At 40.8% G+C, this 22,702-nt stretch overlaps 1 protein-coding gene across 4 annotated transcripts in view; it reads right to left on the minus strand.

Moving 5' to 3' along the window:
* AFF3 (ALF transcription elongation factor 3) overlaps positions 1 to 22,702 on the minus strand; it is a 320,625-nt gene that overhangs the window by 108,835 nt on the left and 189,088 nt on the right. For all 4 annotated transcript variants that reach the window (XM_050331225.1, XM_050331226.1, XM_050331224.1 and 1 more), the window contains 2 exons: positions 17,953 to 17,989; positions 11,687 to 11,738 (listed from right to left, as the gene is read on the minus strand). In XM_050331225.1, coding sequence (XP_050187182.1) covers positions 11,687 to 11,738; positions 17,953 to 17,989 — 89 coding nt within the window. The remainder of the gene's footprint in view (positions 1 to 11,686; positions 11,739 to 17,952; positions 17,990 to 22,702) is intronic.

Below are 22,702 nucleotides of genomic sequence, written 5' to 3' on the forward strand. Positions count from 1 at the left end.
CAAGAGGTATTTGCTTTCCAGCTAGGCACCAAGGCTTTTATGTTCTTCAGCGCACAGAAAGACTTGTTCTTCTCATAGTGAATTCATAGCTCTGCAATGTCATTGAGCCAAATGGGATCATGCTAAAGATATACCTGGCCATTTCTATTAGATAAAAATAAATCAAAATAATTTTAAAAGGAGGGCTGTTGCTTTTTATAATCTTTCCACAATTCCTGGAGATGATGGTTATTAAGTTGTCCAATTACTGTTGTCTGAAGGAAATATATGCTAATTGGGAATAATACTGATATTACAGGTCCTTCTACAAACCTAACTTTAGCATCCAGCTTTGTGCCCATCTCTCATTGTTTATGCATTATATATGTCTTTGTATTTATTTAGTATTATGTATTATATAGAGTAATGGAGCTCCTAAAATCCTGGCTGACAAATCTTCTTTTACTATACCTCTGATCTTCCCTTTTGTCTCTTTATTCCACTGTTTCCCAGGCTTCAGAGCTGGAAATTTGGTCCTGACTCCCGCCTACTCAGCACTGGTCACAGGAGGCAGCTGTGGGTGCTGCAGGGCTCCTTACAGAAGCACGCTTGCTGAAGAGTGGCATCAGCCAGCCACTCTTAGACAGTAGTGAAACCCACAGAAAAGGCTCAGGGAGAGGTTTCTTTCTCTTGAATACAAAGCCTGAAAGAATAAACCTCTTCAGGGGAGGAAAGGGCATCCCTCCTGAGCTGACTGTTCCTCTCCTGGCCTCTCTGCAGGACTGCTCACTCACCAGGAGCTGTGCTGGGATTACTGTGCTGCGGGATCAGATGGTCAGTGGGCTAATGGCAGCTGTGAGGGATGTGGAGAAAAAGCAGACCTCCACCCTGACAAACACGGGTTCTTCTTTTTTTCCCCCTTCAGTCTTTTCATGTGCAGTCACTTTCCAACACACACAAGTCATCCTGCTTTACTGAGACTGCTCACAGTAAGGCATGCCGCTCTTGGGGAAACATTTTTTAACTGAACTGGACACGGACAGCACAGCTTAAGCACCACTCTAGGCACCCACAGGAATTCTTGGTCTTTCAAACAATAATGACGAAAGAAGTCCTGCTGGAAGGCATCATGCTTGTCTATAATTATTTATGAGATCAAAACCTTGCTCTGTGGCAGAGGAAGACCCAGGATTTTTCAGCAGTTTGCGGCAGAAGACTTTATCCGTTTCCTTTCACAGAAGTCTACAGAAACTGCTGGTGCTTACAGTGATTGCAAGTATTTGAGTTTGTGTCTCATATTACATTTTTTGTATAAGTTACAGGGAACACATGTGGATTTTATGTGAGCAGGAATGTTCGTTTTTTCTTAAGTCCAGCAGTTAAAACCGGTATAGACCAGAGTGATGACAAATTATTTTTGAGTTTATGTTCTGTGATGTTCTGGGGTTTCCAACCTCAGACCTTCTCCTCGCTCTCTGCTGTATTTGGCGTCCATCTGAAGTACATCAAGACGGGCTGCACATCTGGGTTGCCTGCCTCATCTCCCTAGGGGACTTCAGACCAGAAGGCCCCCTCTACCCCCTCGCTATAAATGCCACAAAAATTGCTCATCAAACCAGGTACAAAAGGGTAATTTGCTTATCCTTTGTCTGTATCATGCTGCTAAATACTTTTAAGAGATTATTTGTTCTGATTTGTCTTTGCTTTGATAGTAGGAAAGCTGATGTGAATGTACAGGATTTGCACCTGTAATTGCACTAAATTCTAATGCAATTAAATACACAGTAAGTCCACATGTTTATCAGGTAACAGATCAGTTCTGTTTTAATTTAGTATGCCTGATCTATCACACCTTCTGGAGTGTATCTCTGAAGAAATATGTCGAGAGATGCCTTCTCTCTGCTGACAATTGCTTACAGTTTATGTCATGAAAGGGGGAATCAGAACAAATGAATCCTGACAAAATATCTTACAAAGCTAATAAAAATCAGCATGCAGAAATGCCAGCTGTAATTGCACTATTTTGCCATAAAAGGTCTGTGGGCCAATCAAACCGTGTGGTTGGGTTTTTTCCTTTGGAAAAATTTAGCTTTTTTCTTCGTAAGTCAGTGGCAGAATTGCCCTGCTTTTGCAATGATCAGTAAGTATAACCCTTTTGAATCTCAGGAACAATATACCCAATCCAAACCTTTGTCCTGCTTCATCTCCAGCTTTGATAGCTTCAGTGTGTCACCCTGCTTGCTTGTCAAATCTATCATCAATTCTAAATTGCTGATAAATATATTCCACATCTCTTTGGGGAGATGAAGCTTGTCTGCATGCTAAACAAAGAACAGAATGCAAAAAAGCCAAGATACACGCTGAGATATAATATTCTCCCTTTTAAAATACCACAGGTGAAACGATAATGTGGAAATATTCTTACCCTGAGGAAGACAGACTCCAGTTGTAGCTTAGCAAATCAAAGACCAGAAAACTTGCTTGCAATAACATCCTAACAAATCCAAGGAGTTATTTTTCCCCAGTTAAAAAATATCCACACTCTGACTTTTAATCCAAATCCGTAGATTAAGGCAGAAGAACTTCAATAATTTGTTTAGTTAGGTATGAAAAGTAATTTTTCATGAAACTGCCAGCCTGCCACTATAAAGGTTAAAAAAAATCATAGTTATTCATGGCTGAAGAGTAGGGCTTTTCCACACAGGAAAATTCATCATCATTTCAGGTTTCAGTATCTTTTTGTATTTTGCATGGCAAATAAAAAGTTGTCCACCAAGTTTGAAAAGTCTCTTTTTTTCGAGTTGGTCACTCTTTAGGAGAAATAGACGTTTGTTTAGATTCCCTTAATTTGGTCTTCATAGTCATAAAAAAAGTTAACATCAAAATGAGGGAGCTTCTCATTCAAAATCTGACTTTCTTGTTATTAAAAAAATTTATCTGTGCATCATGAAAGTAGAAAACTAAGGCACTTCAAATTCCCAAATCTTTCCATTCCTGGATAAGCTTTAGTGTTCAAATGTTAATAGGATGCCTGAATAAAAAAAAATAATAAAAAAAACCCAAAAAACCCCCAACAAACCCAACAAAAAAACCCCAAACCACAAAAACTCAAAACTAAAACAAAAAAATTCCCTCACAAAAAATAACCCTAAAAAAACTTGGCTTCTCTTCGGGCTCAAGAGTCTGTGAAACAGACTTTTTCCACACTATGACCTCAGTCTTAGGATTTCTCTTTTGCAAAATGTTAGTTATTTCTCTTGGCAGGTGGCCAGAACCCTATATCTCTCTTTCTCCCCCTCTCGCCCTCCTCCTCTCCCCACCCTCCAGGCACACACACACCTCTCCTCTTCCCATCACCCAGGGATTCAGCCCTGGGATGAGGCTGACAGGGCATAGTGTGGAGAAAAAAATCAAGTTACGACACCCTGGAAGTATCAAATGCTCCCAGTCGCTTTTCTCTTCTTTTGGACCCACTTTGTTTTTGTTTCCCTCTCCAAAACCCCGGGGGGAAGCCAGCAGCCCCCTGCACCCAGCAGTGGTGGTGCCCCCGCCAAGCATCAGCCCTGACGGGTTTCAAGTTGCAGCCGCTTTCGCCCAGGGCAGAGATTTCCAAAATGTGTTACCCTGGCAACCAGGAATTCTAGCCCAGCAAAAAACACCACCATGCACACCACAACCCCAATGTGTGAGACGCTGAGCTTCCATTTATCATTTTCTTCAGAGAAAAAATACGTAGCGGGGTCGATGGTCTCTACCTTCCTGAAGGCATTTCCAGTGAAACAGCCTTCTTCCCAGGTATTTGCATCTCCCCATTTTCCTGGCAACCTCTCTTTAACCACTGTATTCTAAACTAATATATAATCCATATGAAATTCCTAATTAGTCCCTTACAAATGACAAAGTCCAAGGAAAACAGTGCCTAAGAGAAAAATAATATGCTTTCAGTGCAATACAGGAAAACATTTCCTCAAGCATGATGATATTTTAGCCAGTTAAATTAGTCAGCTTTATTCTAAACGACATTAAGTGAACACTGGTGATACAGAAGCATTTTTTGACTTGCTATAAAATTAGAAATAACGCCCATCAATATAGTAAGTTTTCCAATGGGACAAAAAGCTGCTGTTTCAGAATGAAGGTTCCTCTTGCATAAAACCTTCCCCTTCAGCTTTGAGCCAAGGGTGGCATCAAAACGAGGACAGCTTCCCACGGCTAATTATTTTTCCTACAGTGTGCAGAGTACAGGAAGATAGTAAAGGTGAAGGTGGGCCTATATCAAGGGTACTTGGTAAATAAAACTCTGCATAGAGCAATAAGGGTGGTTAACTCAAGCTATTGGTTATATCTGGTAAAAGAGAGGGATAGAATTTAAAAATAGGACAGTGAAAGCCCTGTCTCATCCCATCTAAGTCAAACAAGACTCAGTAGTACTTTTATTTAGCATTCACCTATCCCCATTTCTGTTGACATCTCAGATAATGCTTTTTATGATCTGACTTGAAATCAACAGAAGCTAAATTTTGTCCCAGGAAAACCACAGCTGCAATTAAGGTCAGATTGGGCTTCCAGGTGTTTTCTTTCTAAACTGAACAAATCAGCTCCATGTCATCTGCTTTCAGGGAGATCATGTTTTTAAGATATTTTTATACGACTTTAGAGATTTTTTTTTTACTTGTATCATCTTTGACTGCTATGTGTCTATATTTTTTACATGGCAAAAAAAAAAAAAGACGAATAATATAAAATTTATTCTTCCTCCTTAACTTTGTAAACTTTAAAGACAGATTCAATAAAGATCTGTGTGAGCAAATGTCTTCCAAGGAAATGTCTTTATAGCATTTGAAGAAAACAGACATCTTGGTATCAACTTACAATGGGGTTTTCTGTGAACTATCAGCAGCATTGTACACTGTAAACTCAAAAAATCTGTGCTCAGAAAAGGTTAGGAATTGGCAGGAAAAGTTCACATCAGTATTTTGACAATACCACAGTGGCTCTGATGCATCCAACAGGTGAAATCATTTTGTTTCTGTGAATGAGAAGTTATGGTGGAATAATATTTTTTAACAGTCTATATATTAAATACGCAGAGAAACACCCTGTACATGGACTGAAGGTAATTCTTCAGGGGACAGGGCAGAAAAACGAACTTTTTCATGGGACTGTGAGAGCTCAGTAGGGTGTTTTAAAATTTTATCTGTTTTCGCTGGACTGGTTGAGCAGAGTGACAGTCTGGCAGTGTTAGGGGTTAGCTCGGCAAGCCAAGGCTCAAGTAAACAGGTGGAATAGTGCAATGAAGCCAGCCTTCTTCTTCTGCCAGCGACTTAGTTGATGGATAAACACCAGACTTTCACTTCTACAGTTTTCAAGACCTCCATCGCTCTGAAAAAACACTGCCTTCATTCATCATGCTAAGGAGTTTTTTTCCTTTTTTTTTTTCTTTAATCATGGATTGCACAACTTCTCTCAGAAACATCACAGATGTACATTCAGTTATTGACACACTGATGTTTTCAGAAACAAAAAATTTCAAAAATTAACATAAAATATGCCATTTCATACTGGTTAACATCCCTTGGAAGTTGTGCTTCTCAGCAGAGCAGGATCATCTGTGGCTCATGAGCGGTTGATATGCTCCATGACAGCCCCTCAGTAAAGCCTATGGAATTACTAAAAGAGGTTTCACAAAATCATTGGTTGATGTGTCTTCTGGAAATGTCCTTGTCACCTAAAATGCCCACAGCCTGAGCTGTGGAAGACTGGGAAGTTGCCCTGGTATCTTAATCTGAGAGCTAAAAAGTGGATTACATCCCATGAAAGTTTGGGCAGCCCTTTTTTCGGAACCGATTTCCTCATTAGCACGGATTTCGCCCTTTCCATTGTCCTCTAAACCCATCTGTTGGCTATTTTCTGGTTCAATTGACTTGAACCATCACGGTCCTTTTGGCAAACAAAGAGAAGGATATTGAAGATGTACCGCTGGAGGGATTTTTTCCTCTGCAGCTTGAATGCTTTGTCCCTTCCCTATTTGCCATCCCTCCCTCCAGTTCAGCAAGACAAAAGCCAAATCCTTCTAATTTAAATTGTATGACCCTTCTCCCAAGATTGAAACACTGTGGGGATAGGTGATGGGTCAGGAGCTGCCCCTGCACACCAGGTCTGTGGGCACATGGGAGAGACAGCAGCTTCTGCTACAGCTTTCTCCTTACACTTGGCACTTCTCAGGACATTTACCACTTCCTACCCAAGTTTGTCTTTGAAAACTTAAACCACTACTCATTTCCTTTACTGTTTTGGGTGAGTAATCCTCAGCCTTTTTTACAGAATATTACATTTTTCAACACTTTGTACAAATATTAGTAAGATAGTCTTCATGGTGGTCTAATTATTTTAGATGGGGAAAAGCCAAGGTTAACTTAAAATAACTTGCACAGGTCCTTTCAGTGAGGTCAAGTGAGATTAAGGCTACTCTTCCTTCCAGTGTTCCACCAGGTTGCAGTTCACATCACAGTAAGACTCCCGAGTTCATATCACACAATATTCTGAGTTGGAAGGGACCTACAAGGATCATCAAATCCAATTCTTAAGTGAATGGCCCATAAAGGGATCAAACCCACAACCTTGATGTTATTATCACCATGCTCTAATCAACTGAGCTAAGCTGTTGCCTGAAAGACTTAAGGTCAAGACCCCACGTCAGCCAGATGTGAGAGGCCAAGCTCCATGGGGTCTAAGGGTGGGAGACAGAGTGCTGAAAACACTCACTCAAGCTCATTGCCTCCATTTGGGACTGGTTCTCTCTGGTCTCTGGAGGCACCTTGTAGCCCCTCTGCCTCAGTCTTCCCACTTGCAGAAGGGAAAACCATCAGGAGTTTTTGGCTGTTTATCCATGAGTCACTCTGAAGATATAAGGGGCAACACAGGGGAGAGGAAGAAAGAACCAACAGGCGACAGCTTACACCACTACAGATGTGTCACATCAAGCAAGAACAACAGCCACTTCCTATTTCATTCCTGAAGAAGAATCAGGGTGGTGAGAACAATAAACAGGTGTCTGCAAATGGGCAGCTTGGAAGCTGCTGCATTTAGTAGTTAATGAAGATCCCCCTGAGCAATTCTGCAAGTGATGCTGGGGACCAATGCAGGGAAGGAACAGAGCCAACATCTATTTCTGCCTGGCAAAAGCAAACAAGCCAACACACACACACACACACACACACACAGTGTGGTCGTTGTGATTCTCAGAGAATATTAGCAAAGGATAAGACCTGCATAACTGCCATAAATTATAAAAGCCTCCCTCAATCTTGGTTAATTCTCTTGTAGAAAGGGAGGGAAAAATCTGGAGCAGCTCAGCATGAAAACAATTGTGGGAGGGTTAATAAAGAGACAGCACTGAGGTATCTAGTTGCTAGCCCTGATATCATTAAGTAAGTGCACTAGAAATGTCGAGGTAAATGCATAACAGTGAATCACAGTCAGGCATGATTAACCTTGGGTAGTCTGAACTGGAAATCATTTACAAACACAAAGGTACTGAAGAACATCTCAACAGACATCGAAAGTCATTCCAAGAGCAGGAGTCATGCTAAGTGCTTTGTGCATGCATGCCATTTTTTAATTATTGTCATATTTTGCATGTGGGAGGATGGAAGATCCCAGACCCCTCACGCATGGAGGAGTTTCTGTGGCACTGCAAGGTCCTCGGAAACGTGTACTGCTTGGAATCACTTTGCCTTGCACACAAGTTTTATAAAATTAAAAGTTTTAGTTGCAACAATCCAAAGCTTAATGAAAGGACACAGTTTTTGTCAAAGAAAGAATAAAATTCTATAAATTCAAATATTAAAGAACCAAACAAAGAGCTCTCTATCCATTCCCCACTCCTTAATACAGCCCTGCAGACTAAAACTGGTAAAACCGGAGGTGGGGGGAGGATTTTAACAAAAATTAGATGTTTTTAACAAAAACTATGAAACTTCTTTGACCCTTGAAAATTGACCCTCTTATCATAAAAGCAGAAGAACAAAACAGTGCTGGATATTTCTTAGCAGTCCTAAAAGTTTAGAAATTCCCATTGCAGCTGTAACCATATGACCCATAAAGAACTATATATATTGAGTACAACAACAACAAAACCCCTTCAAATCCACAGTTCTCATGGCTTTAAAAGCATTCAATTACAAGGAACGTGACAATTACAAGGAACATGAATCAACTGGGGAAGACTCCAGACAGCTTAACACCTTTGTATCTTTTATTACAATTCTTCAGTGCCATCTCAGTGATTATTGTGCATGCTGAGGTGGTGAAGGCCACAGGAATACTGTGCAAAACGATACAGCTCTGCTTAGATTTCCTTCCTGCTTTCTCATCGGTCTCATTCTTCTAAATCCATCTCAGTTATCCTTAGCATTGTAATAACTGCCCTTATTTAGCTGCCACATTAGGATGCTGCATCAATTAATGTGCATCATCTAATGCATACTAGTTTTTTAATGTTTAATATTATTATCAGTGGAGAGCTGTGTCATACCAAGTCTTTCTAGGGAGTTAATGCAAATAGAGAAAAAAACCCTATGCATAATGCCATTGTGAATGATTACTGTACCCAAACCCCTCTGAACAGCCCACCACATGTCCTGCACTCTAGGTTTCTGTAATTTGGGAGCTTACAGGTAGCACCTTCAGCCCCTGGTGCTGCAGGTCTCAGAGTTGTTTGTTTTTGAGGACCTGGAGACCAGTGGACAAGGCCTGAGGAATGTCTTGAAGCGGAGACATCATGTACATGCTTGGTGCACAAATGCCTCACTGCCTGATTCAGGAGGGTAATCAACCTGTCCTTTGAAGCTGCATAAATAATGTTTGGATGGAGGTAGTATATCTGCACCAGGGATGAATTAACTGCCATTGAGTCATATAAACCTGGCTTGAGTGTGTGGCTTGTAACATGCCTGAGGAAAATAAAAAAGACATTTTCAAGAAAGAAACATTAATTTACTTCTCCCCGTCTTCTCTGTTATTTTCCTCTAGGCAAACATGACTTACTTCGTGGGATTTTTTTGTTGCTGTTTGTTCCATTTTCACAGGGAAATACTGATTCACAGTGAAATGAATTCACAGATTCTGCTGGTCAGGCCTGAACGTGCCATCTTTCCTACATCAATATTGTTCCTTTTTAGCACCCCTACCAGGACATTCCAAGTGGACTCCTTTGACACTCAGGGGAGTGACACTTCGCAAGAAGATGCAGGCTTTTCTACCCACAGGGACCCCTGGCAGCATTCATGTCTCCTTGCACACCCCTGCAGCTCCTAGCTGGGCACTGCTGGACCTCTCATCCAGCTGCACAATGGCATAGCCTTTCATGTGTGCAAGGGAAGATTACATCCCATACCGTGGACAAACTGAGCACACACACTCACATATGTGTGTGCCTGCACTGCAGGTCCCTCTGCCTGTGCGTCGTGTACACAGCTGCGAGTTGCTACACCCCGAAAAGTTCAGAGAAAGTCTCTATCCATGACTGCCTGAGATACCAGGGATAAAAGCCTGTCCTAGAAGAAGGTGGAAAAGAGAAGAAACCTGTGGAAGGCCAACAGCAGGGTAGCATAAAGAGAACTGAGGCATCGCTGTGTGCCTACATATCAACATGAGTTACTTGCCTTCATTTATAATGCTCATGGATCCAGCCCTCTACTGAGTAACACATACATTTTAGTTTGTTAATGGCTTTTACTTGTATCACTCTTCCTTCTTGTTTTCAGTGTTTGACCTCTGGTTTTCTCTTTTACAGTTCTCACTTTTGTAACTCTTTCCGAAAATGTGATGTTTGCAATTCTTTTTTCTATTCTTAGCTGTATCCCCCTCTCATTTTCTTCCTCCTCTTTCGGCACAGCACCTACTGGTTCCCTTCCTCTCATCTCCTCTCTCTCTTCTGTCTCCTTTTCCACATAATTTCTATAACTAGAAGGGCCTCTGCTTCTTGAATTCAGTCATTTATCAACAGTAACCAGTTGTTTCTACCTCTAAAAGTTGTTCTGGAAATCAATGTATGCTGTAGAATAGCCTTTGAATATAGTAACAATTTAAAGATAAGCATTATAAATATACTATATCTGGTAGACAGCACAGTTTCCCAAGGTTGTACTATCTCTTATTAGGCAAGGAACCGTTCACACTAGACCAGATTCTGAGGTCTGTTCTATCTAATACAGCCCACCATATGACACAGTATGTAGTCTCAAACCAAATTTGTAACCATAATGAGGTGTATCTCTGAACTCATATTTTGGTTTCAGAGATACCACTATGGTGGGTTCAGAGATTGTATAGGATCCGATGAAAGAGCAGAAAGGAACATTCCTCGTCAATGAAATACTGTCTACCTAGGAAAAAAAAACACTTTGGAGGACAGCTTATGTTTTACATATTGCTAAATATGAGCAAAAATAAATGTGTTCATTTCTCAAAAATACCTCCAGATGGCATTAAAACCCTTCTTCTTTTGGTCCTTACTGCGATATTATTTTAAAAAATGATAATTATTGGAATCATTCTTTAACCATTCCCAGCAATCATACTATCAGAAGGCATAAGGCTGCTAATGCTTAATTCATTTAATAAGTTTGGCTAAATATGCTCGCATACTATAATTACATTCCACAACACAATCTGCAGGACAAGCCATTTCTTACACCGTGTCAAATCTTTTTCTATATTCATTTTCAGAAGATTTTTTTAATGCGTATTTGCAGCAAAAATCAAAACATCCCAGAATAAATCACTGTTATTGTACCTCCTTCTGTGAATACTTTTGGCCATGTAACAAATGGTGATACCTTATGAGATTTACATGATATAATGCTCTGAATTTAAATAACAGGAATCAGAATACATAAATTATGGGCCAGATGCACTCTAAAATTCACATGACTGCCTGTTACAAGAACTTCCCTCCCTCAAATGGGATTAAAAAGGTGAATGGTATTGCAGAAATTCATAATGCTCCTGCCTGGTAGTTATTAAAAGAATTCACTTATCTCGCTCAGTTTGGAAGACTGATGCCATTTTTTTTTTTTTAACTTGCAGCCCATCTGTTTCATAGACTGGTTTATGTTGGCAAAACAATTCAGTCTTTTGTATACTAGAGTTAAAAATGGTAAAAGCTTCTATTGTTGCACTAGAGTGAAGGTGAACACTGATATATTACAAGTGCCTGTTCCCATCTATTTCTCGACTTCTTTTGTTAATTCAAAAACATCAACAAAATCGTGAGAGACCAGAGATAACTGTAATTGGATTTCAAGTAATTCAGAGGTGAAGCTACAGACTGCAGTCTTTTAAAATTACATCAGTACATCAAAGGCATATGTGACATAATGTTTTTTAGCAAGTGTGACAAACTCCAGCAGCATTAAGGTAATGTTGAAGTAAGGTTGTAAAGGCCAGCCTCACACACCCACAAAAATAATCTCATATCTATTCAGTGTGATATGGAGCCATTTCACTTGCAAAGATCTCTGACTTACTAGCATGCAAAAGTTATAGGAATAATTAATGTTTAGTCATTATCTAAAAAGCCGGTTTAAGAAAAGCATCAGTGAAAGAGCTTTATCTTAATGAAAACAAACAAATTCTATTTTTCCAAACAAATCTGATAAAAACACAGCTGTCTTCTCCAATTTTAAACGCAAACGTGACTTACGATGTATGGGTTGCACTTTTCTCTGGGCTCTTTGGCTCTACATCAGTTTTTCCTTTAAAAGAGAAGAAGAAAATGACATCAGAAATGGGTCAATATGGAAACTGCTCAGATGTGACATGCCATTGCTTTATTCATTGCTAACGCTGACCACTCTTGCCACACACACACAGACAGATGGCTGTGGAGGCAACCACAGGGCTGCAGGGGCACTGCTGGAGCATTTGCTAGCGGTGGGTCAATCCTGACTTAACTTTTCTTGTTCCTGATACATGTACTCTCTAAATGTCAGGCAGAGAAGCTCCACAAGAGAGGCTGCTTAGAGGCCACAGAATTTACTGGGGACACCGGACCCTGGAGCAAAGGAAAGGATTTCTCTAGGGCCCTACAGTTCTGCTACTGAGAGTGTACTCCATACAACACACGCTTGCTCCAAAACCCTGCTCCAGGAACAGTAATTATTTCATACAAAGCAAAACAGTATCAGCAGGAGATAGTAAGGCAGTGATTAGGGCACAAATCTGCCAATGGATATTTTGGTTCACATTCATTTTGACAGATTAAGGATGTGTTCTTTCACACCTGTAAGTCAGGGGCTGGGGAAGCTCTCTTTGCCATGTTGTGCATTTTGGCAAAGGCACTCAGTGTCAGAGAGGTGAGGTACCCAAAGGCTTGAGAAGTATCAGAGGCCCAAGGGATGCCTCTTCGCATTTCCTTATGACTCACATGTGTCCTGGCATGTTGGCTTGTTATGACCCCCATACCGGGTCCAAAATTATATATCTGCCCAACACAAGCTAGTTACATAGCACAGACAGGGGGAGGCAGGCTGCTGGCTGAGGAGGTGGTACTGCTTCTGCTAAGTCAGGCCAAATCCTTCTCCCTCCTTTCTACCCCCCACCCCCCATCAAAAAAACACAGGAAGGCTGATGTTGTTTTTTGTATTTAATGTTCTCTCAGTAACCCAAGAAAGCTGCACTTCATTGTAAGATTTCTGTTTAGCTCTACCATGGATGTACAGGTTATGCCACTCCACTTGAATCACCTTGAATTCTGGACCTGGCGACTGTGCAGCTGCTGCTCCTCTTGTGTGTCACTGGATGCTAATAGCTGTCTACACATGAGTTTATGTTGCCTAGCAGACAAGGAGGCACAGAGGTTGAATGTGACTGGTTTACTGATGGACGTGTTTTTCTCCATTACCTTTTAATGAGCTTTGTTAAACCACAATCCACCTGTGCCTTCTGAAAAAAATGCGAGAAATGCTTATTTTGGCCAGGGTGTTGTGGTGTTGCCCGATTTTCTGCTCATTGAATTGAGTGGGTTTTGCATCAACTCCTGGTCGATCTAGTCCACGCACATGAGCATTATGCATCATCCATTTGCTGCTGACAAAGTCCTCACCTTCAGTTTCCATACAGCAATGGCTGTAAGGGGCACCTCTGGAAAACTTCCTGTTGCCTTCAGAAGAGGCAGATTTTGCTACCAATGTTCTTCCACTGCTGTACAGAAAGAAGCTGAAGCACTTAGTCTAGACAGTGACCTTCTGGAAGCAGGTGTCTTGTAGACGAGGTTCTGAGTATTGCAAATACTTTTAGATCTTGTCCTCCCCCCTTCAGGAAGGGTTTGTGTCTACCCAGCTGAGGTGCCTAAACTTTATTGAACAGGATGGGGAAAGCTCTGGATGACTTCAAAGCCACTGATGCCTCTGTGGGCCTCCAGGGAAGCTGAGCACTTACTGCAAGAGGACAGCTAAAGGCACCTAAAATTTAGGCATGAGTGGGGCATCTGCATGGGACAGAATACATCCACTCCACAATCTCACTTTTAGCAGAGACCTCAGAAAGTATATCCAAATGATAAACTTGCTAGCTAGAAAGCTGTTGCTACAGTATATGTCAGCCTTAGGACGCCTGGAGCACTGGAGCTCATCTGCATTATGGTAATTTGGAACAAGAAACCAACAGAAACAGTTGGCATATATTCAAAGATTTTCTATTTGTAACTTGGGCTTTTTCTAAGTGATGAATTATTACCATGAACACTGGTTTGTTTGAGTGTGAGAGGGAATATGGATTCCTGAGTGCTCTGCCAGCAGAGTTCACATTAGTTCTACTTTCAGCAATATATGTTAATGCAGCAACAAGGGAAACAGCATATATACTATGAGGAAATAGGAAAGGAAATCTCTGTGATTTAGCCAAGCTGGATATTAATGAATTACCCTACAATAAGCATTTGTAACTGCTTTTATGCTAATTGTCACTTAACATACTTCTGTGTGGAAGGCAAGGACGAAGCCTGTTACAGACACTAGAAACTCATCAGTCCAGCCTCTCAGAGTAGAAAATCTGGCCATTAATTCTTTATTTTATTCTCACTTAATTGAATCTTAGAAATTTTAAAAATATTTAAAGCTTAAGTATAGTTGAATGTCACAGGTATAGTACAATTTTTTTTTTTTTTTTGGACAAGCATATGTAAAGGAGAATTACCTGTCACAACAACTTGGCTTTTTTATACTTAGTCTTGGCCAGACTAGGATTTGCTCTTCATTTTTATATAACCTGTCAAATGCATGCAGGTACCACTGTGGGAGACTGGCATTCGCCAAATTGCTGAATCTTCTCTAGATTCTTCTGGCTTCTTCTTCTGGGCCAGTAGTGTCATCCTTTGTTTTTCTTAGTCTTTTTGGAATTGACAAAGAACATGCTCCCCACCTTGCTATGGGATTGCTGTTAGCACACCTTATTTCAGGTGCTAAGTGCTGTGCATGTCTCCTGAAACCAGAGTGTCTGTGTGTCGGAGGGTGTATGTGCACACACGCCTCCAGAAAACACACAGTAGAAACAATTAGTCCACAGACCCTTACCCACAAAGCTGGGAGTTCTTGGCTAGTTTCTACCTCATCTCACGCAACTTCTTTCCTAACATTTTTAGATACAAGCAGAAGGTATGTGTCCAGATTTCTCAAATTTCAAAATAACATTCAAATGAACTTCAGTAAGATTTCCCTGCTGAATAGTGGGTGGCCAGAAAAGGACCTCTCTCCTCTGAGTTGGAATTTTGGTGAATCACTCAACCTAACCAGGTCATGTTTCCCTTTCTGAGTAACAGGGATAAATAATATTTATTGTGATGGGGTTGTATAACTTCAACCATTATGGGTTCTTAAATGCTTAGATTTCCTTGTGGGGGAAGGGTAACAGAAATGCAAATATTATCCATGAGAAAGACAATGTTGGCAGCTGCAGTAAAACCATTGCAAATGACAGGCTCAAGAGCCACTCCAAAGAAGACACGGTGCAATGGGAAATAACAGCTAATTAGGACTCTGAAGATGTGCATTTGGATAACACAGTACATAGATCATTAGAATTCTTTCTCACAGAGTAATTTGCTAGTATTTCCTCACATCCTGTACTGGGTTTGGGTGGCAAGGTTTTGGTAACGGGGAGGTTTCTGTGAGAAGCTCTCAGAAGCTTCCCCTGTGTCTGCTGGAGACAGTGCCGACCAGCTCCAAGACAGACCTGCTGCTGGCCAAGGCCAAGGCCAAGCCCATCAGCTACAGTGGTAGCGCCTCTGGGATAACAGATTTAAGAAAGGGGAAAGATGCTGCACAAAAGCAACTGCAGCCAGAGACAGAAGTGAGATTATGGGAAGAAACAGCTCTGCAGACACTGAGGTCAGTGAAGAAAGAGGGTAAGGAGGTGCTCCAGGTGCCGCAGCACAGGTTCCCCTACAGCCTATGGTGAAAACCACGGTGAGGCAGCCTGTTCCCCTGCAGCCCATGGAGGTTCATGGTAGAGCAAAGATCCACCTACAACCAATGGGGGACCCTGTGCTGAAGCAGGTGGATGCACAAAGGAGGCTGTGACAGCGTGGGACACCTGCACTGGAGCAGGCTCCTTGAAGGACCTGTGGACCCGTGGAGAGAGGAGCCTGTGCTGGAGCAGGTTTGCTGGCAAGACTTATGACCCCAGGGGGCCCACAGTGGAGCAGTCTGTTCCTGAAGGACTGCACCCTGTGAAAGGGACCCACACTGGAGCAGTTCATGAGAACTGAAGCCCGTGGGAAGGACTAATGTTGGAGGAGTTTGTGGAGGATCATCTCCCATGGGAGACACTCCATGCTGGAGCAGGAGAAGAGGGTGAGGAATGCTCCCCCTGAGGATCAAGGAGTGTCAGAGACAAGGTATGATGAACTGATTGCAGCCCCCATCCTCAATTCCCCTTACACTGGTGGTGGGGAGGAGGCAGAAAATTTGGGAGTGAAGTTGAGCCCAGGAAGAAGGCATGGGTGGGGGGAAGGTGCCTTTAAGCTTTGATTTTATTTCTCATTGTCTTACTCTGATTTGACTGGTAATCAGTTAAATTAATTTCCTTGAGTTGAGTCTGTTTTGCCCATGATGGTAACTGGTGAGTGATCTCTCCCTGCCCTTACCTCTACCCACGAGCCTTTTGTTGTCTTTTCTCTCCTGTGTCCAAGTGAGGAGGAGAAAGATAGAGTAGCTTTGGTGGACACCTGGTAAGGGTAAACCCACCATGCATCTGAATAATTTTTTTCCCCGAATTTCCTTTAAGTTTGACACACAGGACTGGTAAAATCTATATCTCTCTGTGATATTAGGAAAAGCGTCTGGGTATTCGACAGCGACCCAAACTTTTGCTACCTATGAATAAAACATTTCTGCATTGGTTCAGCTATTCTTTGGTTTGGTTACCCATCAGCCAGTCAGTAGTATCAAGTCTGGCTTCTGCCCAGGTGCAAATATATGCTGATTTTGCTAAACAGGATGAGTGAGGAGATAAGCAGCTGGAGGTACTATGGTGTGGGAGGGCAAATGGGGGAATTGGAAGTGAAATGGAGTCAGAGACCATTGGAGTAAAGAGCAGGGGAAACTTTTAAGGATGTGGGGTCACTTGCATAGTCCGTAGGAAAGTGAGTTTCACTAAATCTGCAGAATAACCCATTTTATTCAGTTGCTGAAAGAAGGAACTACTCAGCTATGACCAAAGCTGACCAAGTACTGTGGCCTCTGATGTCACTGCAAAGCCCTCAGCTCAGCTGGTGTGTTTGTCGTGCTTGTGCCTCTGCCTGTGTTTGCATAGCCCTCTCTGTTATGGCTCTTTTGTGCTTCCTTCTCTCATTACTGTATTCATTATTTTCTGACAGAACCTCATCCCCTTTGCCTTTTATTACTTCCTTAGTGCTGGTACTTGAACTGATATCAAACCAATGCCAGCAATTAAGTGACACCACTGCATGTTTCTTCACAACATTGCCTTCTGCATGCCGACCTTTCCCCAGTGAAGAGCCACACGGTTTTAAAAGCCTCCGTCTCCCAGCCTTGTCTCTCTGGATGTCTTTTCCCTCACGCAGTGAGTGACTAGACCCTTTCAAAGCCCTAGCTACCAGCTCAGGGCACTTTTCGTCTTCAGTCACAGCCCTGCAATTTGCAAACAGTGCTCTGTGTTGGCTGACAGGTCAGGAAGCTAGCAAAATAATTCCTTTGGTTGCAATCATTTTATGTGGAGAGCAGGATAGGATCATGTATTTTTAATATGCAAGACAACATCAACAACCGTCAGAGGTGTCAGGGGAGAGGATTAATATTTTGTTTTGCAGAACAATTCAATCTTCCCTTTCAATACAGCTGCTAAGTTTTTTACCGTAACTAAATGTAATTAAAATGCTGCTGATCTGCACCATGATTTGTAAACTGGAGTCCACTGAAAAGCCCTGACCATGAGCTAAACAAGCAAATATCGCTTCCCTACCCACAGTGCTAGCCAAAAGACCCATGGCTATGTGGTCTTCAAAACATTATTTGGTGTTAGTTTGGCAAGATTTATGTAGCTTATTACTGTGCAATGGCCACAAAATACACCATTGCCTATGAAAGATAAATGATAACAAGTCTTGCAGAATTTTCTGTCAGTCTGGATCTGGGCCTGCAACTAGGTCAGCTCTTTTCTGGCTTTCCAAAAAAAGACACTCTTTTGCCCTTTCAGTCTTTCTTATTTACATAATGAAATGGCCATAACAAAATTAATACTTTTTGTTCTTCCCAGGCCACCAAAAGATTTGACATTTTGATGGTTACTCTTCAATTTGGTTCTCCACATTCTGCCACACAGCTGAGTACTACCTGCTGAGGCTCTGCACTGTCCCAGTCTGCTACTGGTCCCTTGCTCATCAGTTGCTTCTTTTTCATAGTCACTGTTAACCCCCCTCCAAATGTAGCCAGAAAATGAGTTGATACTTACTTGTATTGCTGTGTCCTGTAGATCCCTGTTGTGACTCCTACAATAATACAAGAAAAAAAGGTAAGGTGTGTTATTTTACAGCATTTTTTAGCTGCAATACTTGTTTGGACATTACCTTAACAGTACAAACAGCACTGATGATTGTTCATTTGGTTTCAAAGTAATTTTCAATTACAAGAATAAATCCAATATTTCGTGGAAAATCCATTAATTCTAAGGCTTGTAAACTTATCTCGCAACAACCTTTTAATAGTGCAATTCCTTTTATAGCAATTACGACCCCCCTGCTCACTATTCATTTATTGATCAGCCAAAGCTTGTCTATTATCTTCTACAGGTTTAGATGAGAAGACAGAGGGAAGACCAATATTGTTTCATGGACCATTGGATTCCTGAGGTGGTAGCACAGCTGGTCTTTCTTTTTCTCATGTTGGCATTGACAGCATCAGACAATGGAAATACGGACTAGTTCCGGGTCCCTGAGATTACAAGGTCAACCTTGTATGACAACAGCAATATCTGTGAATATGGTGCAATAAATCAGGCCTTTTTATCCCCATGTACAAATGTTCTCTCACTGTGTTTTACTTGCAGAATTTGTTTGCATTCATAAAACATAAAAGAAGCCTATAAATAGAAGGGAATACAAATATAAATGATAACAAAAAGATACTGAAATTAAGGGAAAAAAGAATACTTTGCTATGGATGACAGCAGGGAAGGTATCCTGTATATAACTCTGCTTCTGAATAACCGAGACACACAGAGGACTAACACCTTCTATACATGCTGCAGTTATAACTGCAGCTAAGACTACTCATAGAGGCCAGGCACCCACAGCAACACATGTGGTCATTTTTGGTGAGGAAATGGACTCTGGACCAGATCCCTGGTCCTCAGAGGCCGAGTGATGAGCCAAACACACAGATCATCAAGAAAGGAATTGCAAGTCCCCTGAAAGCTCAAGAATGCTCTGACTTGACCAGCTGAGATTATGCTGCTAAGTCCCTCAGGAGCACACCTCAGGGGCTTGAGTCCCAAGAGCTTCTTGGCCTCTCTAAACAGACACTGGGTGGACTGCAGGCTCTGGGGTCTCGAGAGCTCAGCTGATCAAAACCCCTCGATCTGTACAATTTGCTCTGGAGTCAAGGCTCTCCAGACTGCGTGGCTTTGATCTGTAATTTTAATACTACAATACACATCAGCAACTCACTTCCATCCTACACACCTGTAATGCGAGACATCAAATTTTTGGGCAAGCCCTAAGAATTTCTACCTTCTACTGCAACATGAGAAAATCTGTACCATGTTTCACATGCCAAGAATCATATCTCAGTAATGTGAAACTGTGCACTTTTGACAAATTGAGCCAGTTTTTTGTGAATGTTTCTGACGAAGAGAAATTAAAGGCTGTTTTTTCCTGACTGTAATCTTAAAAAGTCAAGATCAGTTTGCAGTGGTGATATAATGGTATGTACACTTGAATTTAAATGCTATTCTTGTATCCTGCCACATTCCCAATAAATGTAGACTATTAGAACATGTTCACCCTCATATTTGTAAATGTGTTTGAAACTTCTAAACAAGGATCTTGCTTACTCTTCCACATTTTCATTAACCTCCCCTTTAACTGCCTAGCACAGTATCTTAACTCTGCCATTGGCTGTGCATTATCGAAAATTTAACATCAGTAAAACATGTACACTGTACACATTTTCACATTTCCTTTTAACTGATTCTTTAAAATTTGTTGATTCTCAACAAATTAACCTGAATTATAAAGGCTAACACAAACATCTCATAGAGAAATATAGAATGCTCCCAGTAAGGTAGAAAAAGTATGTTACTAAAAAGCTGAAATTTTCATTTCTGAAGATTATTGTCCAGTGTATTTGCTCTGGTTTGTTAAAATCAACAAGAAAGGAAAAAGTAAAATAGTTGGGCATGTAAAGAACAACATCACTATGATAACTTAGCTTCTGCTGAGAATAATCACCCAGTAGCTTTGTGACAAGGCACCAGTTCTCCTCAAGTGGACAAATTATTTCTCAAATAACAAAATGATGGCTGATCCCATAATATCACATATACATAACCAGAAATCAAACATCTGATCAAACTTTCAAGACATGAAATCACAGTAAAAATGAAGAAAGAGAGCAAAGCAGTCAGTAGAATTAACAGCATTTTTTCCTGCACAAGAGAACTAATACCTGAACATGAAAGCTCATTTGCAGAAGCATCAAGTGAGCTCTTATTTACAAATTTAATTATTCATCTAAAGTTTATTTGTTAAGAGGCTTTTAATAAAATTACAATCATGAAATGCCTGATCATTTGTACATAACGAAGTGTGGCAAAGATAGGAGAAAGGAAAGCACACACAGCCGGTCACATCACACACTGATTCAATTTTCCTTAAGCTTGGAAAACAAGAAATAAAGAGACTGTCATTGCCCATTCGTAGTAAATTCAAGAGTACAGATTAATTCCAGAGAGAAAGAAAACTCAAAGTTAAGGATGAGAAGTAACTTTATGCCCTCCATTACATAAAGGACAGTTCCCTAATGGTATTTTTCCAGCAGCGGTGTACTTGGAAACCTATTGGGCACTGCCACACGTGTCAAACCTGACCCGGACTCTCCTTCCATTCTTGTGAATCAATGCAGACCGCCCACATTAGTGAGGTCTGATTTCATACCGAAGTGCAGCATATGCACATACATCCCCTCCATGAAATCAGCATATAGTTATAATGATGGATACATCTACTCGTGCTGTTTCAAATGTGCAATTCTGTTATATTTGTGATATATAAATCTCAGTTATTTAGCCCTTATTACTAGACTGATTTCAAAACCAGTCTAGCTACAGTTGCTGTGGCCTTGGCAACTTTAATAGCCTAATTAATAAATTTCAAGTGTCAAGCTATCAAATCGCTAATTACTTGAGTTGCAGGTTAAAAGCAGTGTGGCATGTATGTGAACTAATGATGCTGACACTCAGTTTTTATGGACAGAAAAGTAATTATGATTTGCACCCTTGCAACAGGGTAGGAATCCTAAAGGCTTCTTTTCTTCCCATTCCCAAAATGATGAGTATCTTTATGCTTAGAAATTGTCTTCTGTTAAAAGGGATTGCAGTCTACTTGCTTCTCTTGCTGGAACAGTCATTGCAAATGAATAGAACTGATCTCTCAATACTGACATTAAAACTGAAAAGGAATTAATGTTACCATGCACGGCTTGGAACTAAGAGATAAAGCTGATGCCCCAAATTTAGCCTTTCAGCCTCTTTGTTGGCCTTGGTCACTACTTAACTGACAGGCCCATTCATCTGAATAATGCGAGATACACAACAGTTTGGTGTAGTCCTCAAGTTTTAAAAAGTTGGGACAGCTATGTAGTTTACCTATGGGAGAGCTTCTTAAGAGCTATGGAGACATCCCCTATGAAGCCCAATAAAGATTTTACACCACGCTTTGTGAAAAGCAATAATTAGGTTGTGAAGGTTTCAAAAACATGGTTTGAAAAATTAGGAAACCATTCTTTGCATTTTGGACCCTGAAAAGCAGATGCCTTCTAAAATCCATGACTGCAGGTTCAGACTAAACCACAGACTAACTTTTACATTTTAAAATATTTTAAAATAGAAATGGTGTCTAGAATTAACATAGTCTATGGTCAGTAATACAGGATTATTCCAGGACTCTGATGAGTTTTTTAAGGTACTTCTTCCCATTTCACACAAAGCACTCTAATTTCAGACTATGCAGACCATGCAGACCGCAATACAGTTCTGATGTTATTATATGTACAAAAGTATGCCTATATACTGCTAAATGAAATCTTGTCCATCCTAACCTTAAAAAAAAAAAAAAAAATTCTACTTTGGTAAGAGAAAAGGAAACCACCTTAAAAACCAGCTTTAAAAATTAATGGTAGATCTCTGAAATGGCTCTGCAATATAGAAAATTTCCCAGCGAGATGGATGAACAGGCAGATAGAATATGAGAAAGTCAATTATCAAGCATTATTCACATATTTTTGCTCTCTCATCTGTGGTTCTCCTATTCCTATATTTATCATATAGGATGTCATATACACATCATATACAACACATTCAGTTGTGAGGCAGTGCATTCACGATGGCCACACACATACTCTGACAGGTATGTGTATGCACCTTGCTTATGCACATCTGCACATATGCCATGAAAGCACATCATGTGGTGGTAATTGTGTCAGAAACTGCAGAGTTGCAAGCACTGCTTCACTTTGTCACCCCATCTGGCATTTCACTTGCTTGTGAGCTGCTGATCCATCTATCTCCTACTGGACTTACCCTAACTTAACAAGCCTCTAGCCTGCCTAACATCTTTAGTCATCTGTCTGCCTTCAACGATCAAATTGTGAGTTATTTCCTTCTTTTTCTTTCATAACATGACAGAGATATTTTGGGTTACACCCCTGATACTTCAAAATCATGACACTCGTCCACGGAAAAGCTGTTTTACTGTAGGCAAATGAAGTTTTCTTGGCTCTGTGGCTACAATTATTCCCTGGACTAAACTTTGCAGAATGGACTTAAAAGTTGCCAAAGGAACATGCATTAACAGGAGAAAGACTATAAACATCATCAGTATCATCTTTCAAGCTTGAACACTTCATGAAATATGCTTGTGACATCTAAAATGTATATGGTGATACAGTGTGAAATTTACTGGCTCTTGCACAGGATAGCTGACTTA

This window comes from Myiozetetes cayanensis, unplaced genomic scaffold (assembly GCF_022539395.1).
Source record: "Myiozetetes cayanensis isolate MyiCay16 unplaced genomic scaffold, myiCay2020 scf5-8, whole genome shotgun sequence".
In the NCBI taxonomy this organism is placed as follows: Eukaryota; Metazoa; Chordata; class Aves; order Passeriformes; family Tyrannidae; genus Myiozetetes; species Myiozetetes cayanensis.